The sequence below is a fragment of the Brassica rapa genome, chromosome A06, assembly GCF_000309985.2.
Source record: "Brassica rapa cultivar Chiifu-401-42 chromosome A06, CAAS_Brap_v3.01, whole genome shotgun sequence".
Taxonomy (NCBI): Eukaryota; Viridiplantae; Streptophyta; class Magnoliopsida; order Brassicales; family Brassicaceae; genus Brassica; species Brassica rapa.
In genome coordinates, this window is record NC_024800.2 from 15,799,961 (window position 1) to 15,809,224 (window position 9,264).

The 9,264-nt window shown below is 37.6% G+C and overlaps 1 protein-coding gene across 3 annotated transcripts; it reads left to right on the forward strand.

The window, feature by feature from the left end:
- The first annotated feature begins 2,308 nt into the window (after positions 1-2,308).
- On the forward strand, positions 2,309-9,064 carry LOC103873620 (endoribonuclease Dicer homolog 3). 3 transcript variants are annotated; one of them, XM_009152029.3, is made up of 24 exons: positions 2,309-2,569; positions 2,630-2,798; positions 2,883-2,996; positions 3,100-3,234; positions 3,309-3,378; positions 3,444-3,481; positions 3,561-3,692; positions 3,785-3,943; positions 4,034-4,151; positions 4,224-4,329; positions 4,415-4,595; positions 4,688-4,848; positions 4,938-5,188; positions 5,275-5,546; positions 5,632-6,149; positions 6,226-6,320; positions 6,396-6,625; positions 6,706-6,915; positions 6,981-7,448; positions 7,522-7,794; positions 7,886-8,212; positions 8,271-8,403; positions 8,474-8,585; positions 8,678-9,064. In XM_009152029.3, the coding sequence occupies exons 1-24, from the start codon at positions 2,475-2,477 to the stop codon at positions 8,880-8,882; spliced, it is 4,572 nt and encodes a 1,523-aa protein (XP_009150277.1). In that variant the 5' UTR covers positions 2,309-2,474; the 3' UTR covers positions 8,883-9,064. The 3 variants fall into 3 exon arrangements, with proteins under 3 accessions (XP_009150277.1, XP_009150279.1, XP_009150278.1); XM_009152031.3 differs by having other exon boundaries at positions 4,227-4,329; XM_009152030.3 differs by having other exon boundaries at positions 2,317-2,569; positions 2,633-2,798.
- Positions 9,065-9,264: the final 200 nt, after the last annotated feature.

Sequence of the window (9,264 nt, forward strand, 5' to 3'; positions counted from 1 at the left end):
ATGTTATAATATCATTGCTGGTTACAAGTTTGATATACTTTTATAGCTATCAGAATTATGTTGATGGTGTTATCAATATAGCACATATTCATGAATATTTGTCATCTGATTCATATAATTCATGTAGTTTTTAATTTAATGTTCTGTATAAGTGTCTGGTCATATAATAGTATAAATATTTGTATGGACCGTTTCAGTTGTAAATGGAGCCCTGTGCTGAAAAAAATAGAGCTTTTTAAAGAAAAGAAATAAAATTTGGATTTAAAAAAAAAATAATAATTTTAAAACATTTCGGACCCTAATGTAGATTAAAAGTTTTATAAACGGTTATGGATCATGTGCAAATGTGCTGGGAGCACATGCACAGGACCGGGACTTACGCTTAGTTGTTGTGGCTTATCAGTTTCGTCTGTTTGGTTTATCCGAATCAGTTTTCTCTTCTTTTTAGTTAGTATCATGTTGACAGAAAAAGAAAAAAAAACATAGCCGAATTTGACCAGGACGGAAGTAAACCCTGAGTTCTTTCCCTAACCAAATTGTACGACCACCACACTCTCAGACGCGTATTCACCAAGTACGAGCCAGTCAGACTTCAAGTACGAATTGTGGCTTTTTGTGTTGACTAATATTTATTATTCCTTAATTTAGTTTGTTGACTAACTAATTAATTAATTAATTAACTAGGTTTTGACCCGTGCGCCCGCATGGGTGTATATTTTGCATAATTATATATTTTTGTTAGTTGTAGACTTGTAAGTTAATGTTTCATAGGTTATTGAGTTCTGATATATAGTGTATCTTGTTCATTTTGCTTGGTATTGAATTTTAAACTATTAGTTGTTATTTATTTTCAATCGTACTTTTTTTTATTTTTACTTGGTAAATTAAACAATTAAGTGTAAAATATTGGAGTATTTTGTTTAGATTGGGTGTGTTTTATTAAACTATACTATAAAATTTGTGTGATCTTTAGAGATAAGCATTACTTGGTTGGCAAGTTTTTTTGGAAGATAATTACGTGATTGCGTTAATTCTTTGATCCCTTTTTTAAATGCTGACTGCGTACAATTAGGAAACAATATTCTTTGTTGATTTGTTTTTTAATAATCGTAAATTTATGAGTCGTTTTTGGAATATTTTCTCATATGGAAGGAAATAAGTTTGAGGGCAATTGTCAATAATAGCACCTTTGAAGTTTATGTCTCAAAAATAGCAGTAGAAGGAGAAAGTCACAAAAATGACATTCATTAAAGGGTAAAATATCCCTAATACCCTTGGTTTAAAATTAAATAAACAAACAAAAATAAATAAAAATAAATAAAATAAAAATAAAAAAATGAAAAAACGAATTTTTTTTTTATAGTTTCAGATTATATGTTTTCAGATTCGAAATTTTTATAATTTTTTTTTTCGAATTTTTTTTTTAAAATTTTTTTTTCAAATTTTCTTTTTATAATTTAAAAATACTTTTTGAAACTGTTTTTAAAATTTTTATTTTTTATTTTAGTATTTTTTTTTATAAAATTTTAAACCCTAATTCCAAAACCCCCACCCCTTAACTCTAAACCCTAAGGTTTGGATTAATTAACCCAAGGGGTATAAGTGTATATTTACCTCTTTAATGAAACCTATTTTTGTGACTTTGAGCCTTGAGTGCTACTTTGGGAACATAAACTTGGTTTAGTGCTATTCTAGTCTTTTTCTCTAAGTTTAATTAGGTACGCTTTTATATGCAAAATCTTAACTAATATGATATTTAAGGAGCATATTATATGCATATACAAAAAATACCAAATTGATAAACAATAAAAAATATTTGACTTTGGGAACCAAAATCTAAACCATAAAACAACCAGACCGTACCTTTATTATAAAATTAATATACTAAATGTTGGTAAGCATAGTCATAAAAAATATTATTCACTGTTTATATCATGCATATGTAATAGAAAACGTGAATATAATGGTGTAGATACGTTTTGATATGAAAGATATTTTGTAAATATATGTTCAATCGATTGGTTTGCAACGGGTTAACAGATTTTAAAACATTTGGTTATTGATTTTTTGTGTTCGGCTGATAAAATTCTAAATTTAGCATTGATTTGGGTAATTAACAATTTGTAAGCCCAAAACAATATTGTGGGTGAGTAAGAAAGATGAAAAGGCAAAAATGTTTCAGAAAAAAAGAAGTAAAATGACAGAATTTGATGGCAGTGGCATAAAGATGTAATTTTTGTGCAACTCTAAGGAGTAATTACTGTTTGTACTTCTGCCTTAATAGTTTAGATAATCAAAACCATCATGTAAAAAGGAAGAAGAGAGAGAGAGAAATAAAACCCTCATTCACAACTCTAACCCCCCTTGGATCAAACATAGTACACTTGCTAGTGGCAGGACGAAAGAAAGAGAATCGCCTTTTTATTGGTCTCTTCGAAGAAGAATCTCTCTACCCTTCTCTTTCTCCGTTTTCCATGGAAGGAGACGAACCTCGTGGAGGAGGAAGCGATTCTCTTTCTGTCAAGAGGAAATTCTATGAAATCGATGAAGATTCTTCTCCTATGAACGGGTATCTTCTCTCTTCCTAGTTGCTTTTGGGTCTTGTTCACTAAAGCCTTTTCCTTTGCAGCAGTTCCGAGTTGTACGAGGTTGCACAGACCAGGAACACTATTGCTCTTCTGGAAACAGGAGTTGATAAGTTTGGGGTAATCAACTTGCTTATAAAACCCATTCCTTCTTCTGATTCCCCCAAAAGATTCATCATTTGCTTGGCCCCTACTGTCAATCTCGTCAAACAGGCAACTCCCTTTCTCTACTCTTTATTTGATTGATTTCTTCTCTGTAACAAGATTGTTTGTTTTCTTTTTTCCCTATGGATTTAGCATTGCTGTGAGATTAGAGCACATTTAAATCTGAAGGTTGAAGACTACTATGGAGCTAAAGGAGTTGATAAGTGGACATCACACCGCTGGGAAGAGGAACTTTTTAAGAACGAGGCAAGTTATATGCTAACAACTGATCTCACTAACAGCTATCACATACACTTTGTCTGTTGCCTAACCCAGTTGATCTGTCTATTACCTTTTTTGTCTGGTTCAGGTTCTAGTTATGACTCCTCAAATATTTCTAGATGCCCTTAGAGGTGGATTCCTGAAAGTAGAGATGGTACGCCTTCTTGTAATAGATGAATGCCACCGCACCACTGGCAATCATCCTTATGCAATGATTATGAAGGTAGTGCTTTCTCATTTGTATTTTCGGTAACCAGAGTCAGTCAATAAACTATTATCTTCCTGCTTTGCGTGAAGGAGTTCTATCACAAAGCTACAGACAAACCGAGGATGTTTGGATTGACTACGACAGCCGCCATTAGAAAAGGCATGCTATTTCGAGTTTCCTCTTTACGTAACTGTTTTGTTAATGTTCCTCATTGAACTGTGCAGATCAAGTATCAGAACTGGAGAACCTCATGGACTCGCAGGTACTTTGTTTATTGTGTAAAAAAAGAAAAGAAATGTGTACTCGTTCACAAAATGCAAGATTTACTTTGGAAATTTCAGATTTTTAATCCTCAAGGGCAGAAAGGGGTGGACAAGTTTGTTACAAAAGTGAAAGAAGGTCCAGTATTTTATGACCCAGCACCTTTATGCCGTCTGGAACTGAAAGATAAGTTGCGAACTTCACACCTCAAGGTAATATTATATGCTCACTGATTATGAGCCAGAGCTTTGCTCTTTCCTATTATCTTTCACAAGGTTTGAAAAGGTTGTATCTTGTTCCACAGTTTGATGCTTCTCTGTTAAGTCTTCTTCAAGAACTGGAAAAAGGCAATTGTCAGGACGTGGAGGAGAATAAGTTTAAGGCATATCAAAAGCGACTGTCCGCTGACTACCACGATATTTTGCATTGCCTTGATAGTCTTGGCCTCATTTGCGCACATTTGGTATTCTTTCTGTCACATACGACCACGCCACATATAATATTCTGTGATGAATTAACATATATATTTTAAAAATCTTGCCTTCATTTAAAGGCGGCTGAAATCTGCTTGGAGAAAATCTCGGAAACCGAAACTTATAACGAATGCTCAATGGTGTGCAAGGAGTTTCTTAGTGATGTTTTATCCACACTTGGGCTGTTTTTGCAGAAAGGTACGGTATTAGAAGCTCTTTTTGCATTGAGGCTTCGAAATCACTAATTTAATCTTTTGTGTGATTTAAAAGAAGAAAAGAATTCGGTAGATTTGCCGCAAGACAATCCGTCAGCAGTGATTTCGGGACTTGTATCTCCCAAGTTACAAGAACTTTTCCATCTATTGGATTCATTGAGGTAACTTATATATTGTATTTTTTTTTCAATTCCCAAAATTGCAACAAAGGCTCATTCTGTTCTGACGATTTTAATTCGCTTACAGAGGTGAAATGCAAAAGCCATGCCTTATTATAGTTGAGAGAATCATAACTGCAGAAGTGATCGAAAGATACGTGAAGAAACAAGCCTCTTTAGGTTACCTTTACGTCTTATCTTTAATCGGAAACAACGCCTCTACCCAAGCATTGGCACAGAAAATGCAAGATTCATTTCATGTTGGCAAGGTTACATGTTCTTTATCACCGTAGACGGTTAACAGATTGAAGTTATATTATGTTTTCTCTGAAAGCTTTTTGTTTTTTTTAAATGGATGCAGGTAAATCTTGTATTTATCACTGACGTGGTCGAAGAAGGGTTTCACATGCCAGATTGCTCATGCATGGTATGTTTTGACCTGCCCAAAACAGTGTGTAGTTACTCGCAGTCTCAAGAACTGGCCAAACAGAGTAACTCTAAGTCTATCATGTTTCTTGAAAGGTAGGAGAGAGTCTTGGTTAACAGAACGTGTTTGCTGAAACCCAATGCCCTCTTTTGCATCTCAGTTTTTCCATACAAAAATTTTGTAGGGGGAACCCCAGCCAAAGAGATCATCTGTATGACCTTATGCGAAGACAAGTACCAAAAGAAACTCCAAACCAAGCGAATTGTCAGGACTTGAAAGAGAACGGAGCCACGGTTCATGATGAACCAGCGCCAAAAGAGCAGTCGGCTAATAAAAGGTTACGTCAACTGCAAGTGTTGGATAAGAATCTGCTACAATGCAGCGCCAAAGAGAAGGCCCCCTCTTCTAAAAGTAAATCATCTGCGTCGGCTGCAGGTATGTGTCACACATCAGCAGATGCACATCATACGAGGTCATGGCGTTTCTCTTGATGTTCTTATATAATTCTATTCTTTGGACAGGTTCCAAAAAGCGGAAGGAGTTGCACGGGACAACCCGTGCAAACGCATTGTCAGGAATCTGGGGAGAAAATCTTGATGGTGCCATCTTTCAGGCTTATAAGTTGGACTTCTGGAGTAATATCTCTGGGGACGCGTACTCTAGTTTCTCTCTTCTGATTGAGTCAACCCTTGCCGATGATGTTGGAAATGTCGAGATGAGCCTTTACTTGGTCAGGAAGTATATAAAGGCTTCTGTTTCACATTGTGGCCAGATACGTTTGAGTCACGAAGAGGTACCTCCCACACTCTGGTCTATGGGATATTTATACAGTTTCTTGTTTATATTCTTCAAATTTTATGTCTTGCGAAAACATGCAGATAGTCAAAGCAAAGTGTTTTCAGCAATTTTTCTTCAATGGCATGTTTGGAAAGTTGTTTGTTGGATCCAAGTCACTGGGAACAAAGAGAGAATTTTTGCTTCAAACTGACACAAGTTCTCTTTGGCATCCTTCCTTCATGTTTTTAATGCTACCGGTTGAGACCGGTGATCTAGTTTCGAGTGCGACGGTTGATTGGTCAGCGATCAACTCCTGTGCCTGTGTAGTTGATTTCTTGAAGAAAAATCCCCTTCTAGAACTTCAGGTTGGTGAAGAAAATCATTGCAACACCTCATCCGGTCAGGAAGGGACACAAAAGAAAGAAACGGAAACGAATCTGATTCATTTTGCCAACGCTTTGTCTGATAAAAATAGCATCGAAGAAATTGTGGTCATTGCGATTCACACCGGAAGGATATACTCTATAGTTGAAGCCGTCAAAGATTCTTCTGCTATGAGCCCGTTTGAGGACGAGGCCTCATTAGAATATGCTACTTATGCAGAATATTTTAATAAAAAGTAAGTCATATTCTTATCTATGGATCTTCTCTCAGTAAATCTTCCGTAACTTATAGCGTCATTTCTCTTCAATCAGGTATGGGATTGTATTGGCGCACCCGAACCAGCCATTGTTGAAGTTGAAGCAGAGTCACCATGCGCACAACCTCTTAGTCAACTTCAGTGACGAAGGTAAGTTGAGTCTTCCTCTAGATATTGTAATGTACAAGCTCTTAAAGATGTTGTTTCCTAAATGTAAATGGACAGTGATTGAGAAGAAAGAACCAAACGTTAGTAATGTTAGAAAAACAAAACCCAACATCCACGCTCATTTGCCTCCGGAGCTTTTGGTTAGAATTGACGTGCCACGTTCTGTGACAAAATCAATCTACTTACTACCATCAGTGATGCACCGCCTAGAGTCTCTAATGTTGGCCAGCCAACTTAGAGAAGAGATTGATTGTAGCATCGATAACTTCAGTATATCTAGTACATCGGTATGGTTTTCCACACTATTTATAATTTAGAGTGGAAACTAACTGTCAAACGAAATATTGTATTTGATTCAATGAATCAGGTTCTTGAAGCACTTACAACACTTACATCCGCTGAAGCGTTTTCCATGGAACGTTTGGAACTGCTTGGGGATTCAGTCTTGAAGTATGTTGTGAGTTGTTCTCTATACCTTAAGTATCCTAACAAAGACGAGGGACAACTTTCGCGTGAGAGGCAATCGATTATATCTAACTCGAATCTTCACCGCTTGGCTACAGATCGCAAACTGCAGGTATCTCTATGTAAGTAATGTAATTTGAATCATTCTGAAAACTAAAGATCTATTGGTTTTTACAGGGATACATAAGAAACGGCGCCTTTGAACCGCGTCGGTGGACCGCACCTGGTCAATGTTCTCTCTTTCCCGTTCCTTGCAAGTGTGGGATTGATAGTAGAGAAGTACCGTTGGAGCCAAGATTCTTTACAGAGAACATGACTATAAAAATTGGCAAGTCCTGTGACATGGGTCATAGATGGACGGTTTCAAAATCTGTATCAGATTGCGCTGAGGCCCTGATTGGTGCCTATTACGTCAGCGGTGGATTGACTGCGGCTCTTCACATGATGAAATGGCTTGGCTTTGACGTTGAATTTGACAGAGAACTAGTGAATGAAGCCATCAATAGAGTTTCTCTACGGTGTTACATCCCTAAAGACGATGAGCTTACGGAGTTGGAGACAAAGATCCGACGTGAATTCTCTTCAAAGTTTCTTTTGAAAGAGGCTATCACACACTCATCTGTTCATGAATCCTACTCCTACGAGGTCTGGCTTCATTCTTTCAATCCTGCATTTTTCTAATCTCATGCTTGCTATCAACTTGTTGTTCCTCAAACAGAGATTGGAGTTTCTTGGCGATTCCGTGCTTGATTTTCTAATCACCCGACATCTCTTTAACACCTACGAAAAGACAGGGCCTGGAGAGATGACTGATCTTCGATCTGCGTGTGTAAACAACGAAAATTTCGCGCAAGTTGCAGTGAAAAATAATCTGCATACCCACCTTCAGCGCTGTGCAACGGTTCTTGAGACTCAGATAAAAGAGTATCTGATGTCCTTTTCAGAGCCAGATGAGACTGGTAGAACAATCCCTTCAATGCAAGGCCCTAAGGTGCATGACCGTTTAAATATCCATGCTTGAGTGATTTCAGATATTAAAATAAAAAGAATAAGGTTGACAAACTTTGTCTGTTTCGGTTTAGGCTCTTGGGGACGTGGTGGAGAGTATCGCTGGAGCATTGCTGATCGATACAAGGTTAGATCTTGAAGAAGTGTGGAGAGTCTTTGAGCCGTTGCTTTCTCCACTTGTGACACCTGATAAACTTCAGCTTCCTCCATACCGAGAGCTCAATGAGCTGTGCGACTCTCTCGGGTATTTCTTCCGTGTGAAATGCGCAAATGATGGTGTGAAGGCACAAGCCACGATCCAGTTACAGCTGGACGATGTTCTTTTGACTGGAGATGGATCTGAACAGACAAATAAACTGGCACTGGGAAAAGCAGCTTCCCATCTGCTTAAGCAACTTGAGGTATATATGTCCTGATGTTTCCACTTGTATGTGTATTCATTTTCTATGCTTCTTTCAGATGAGAAACATTTCACGTAAAACTGGGAACGGGGATGATCAAAGCTCCATGGATATTAAACTTGCTTGCAATCTTAGCGACAGAGAAACTCCGTCTTCAGATTCTGTCGAAATGCAGGGCACAGTGGTTCCAGGTAAGAGTACTTCAAGATTCTTCTTCACTTCTTTATCGTCCAGAGTTGTGCTAATGATTTATTTTTACAGTTATTGGGCCTATAAACATGAAGAAAGGAGGGCCCCGTGGAACACTACATGAGTTCTGCAAGAAGCATCTCTGGCCAATGCCTACTTTCGACACTTTGGAAGACAAGTCTCGGTGAGCTCATCACTTTGATTTGTCCTAGTTTTTATTTGGCTCTCATGGGTCCTGACCAATGTTAAACTGATAACATATTTGTGTGCGGACAGAACTCCCTTTGAATTCACAGATGGCAATGAGAAGCGGACTAGCTTCAGCAGTTTCATATCGACCATAACCCTGAGGATACCTAATCGTGAGGCTGTGATGTATTCTGGAGAAGCCAGGCCTGACAAGAAGAGTTCCTTCGACTCTGCAGTTGTGGAACTGCTCTATGAGCTCGAGCGCCGCATGATCCTGACTATAAAAAAGTAAAATAATTGCGACTCTAAAATAAGTTAATTACTAAATGCTATACATTTGAGGCGATCTTGCAATCACCAAATAATCTAGTATGTTGACTAGGTTTAGATTGATTTGTATCTAAAATGTCTGATCTATCTTATGAATGTTATGCCTTAATGATAAGCTCTCAAACATTACTAGAGCTACAGCTACTAACAGGTTTCAACAGATCAAAGCCTTTGTGGGATCCGAGAATCTGAATCCGTTTTGAGTAGTCTTCCCGCCTATAATCACTGCTCGTAGCTTTTCACTATACCTCTGGGTTGGTGTGGATTGCGGCTTTGATTTCCTCCTCTGTCATGTGTTTCCTACGAGAGTAACGAGAGTATGTACAAAACACAATCTACTCTGA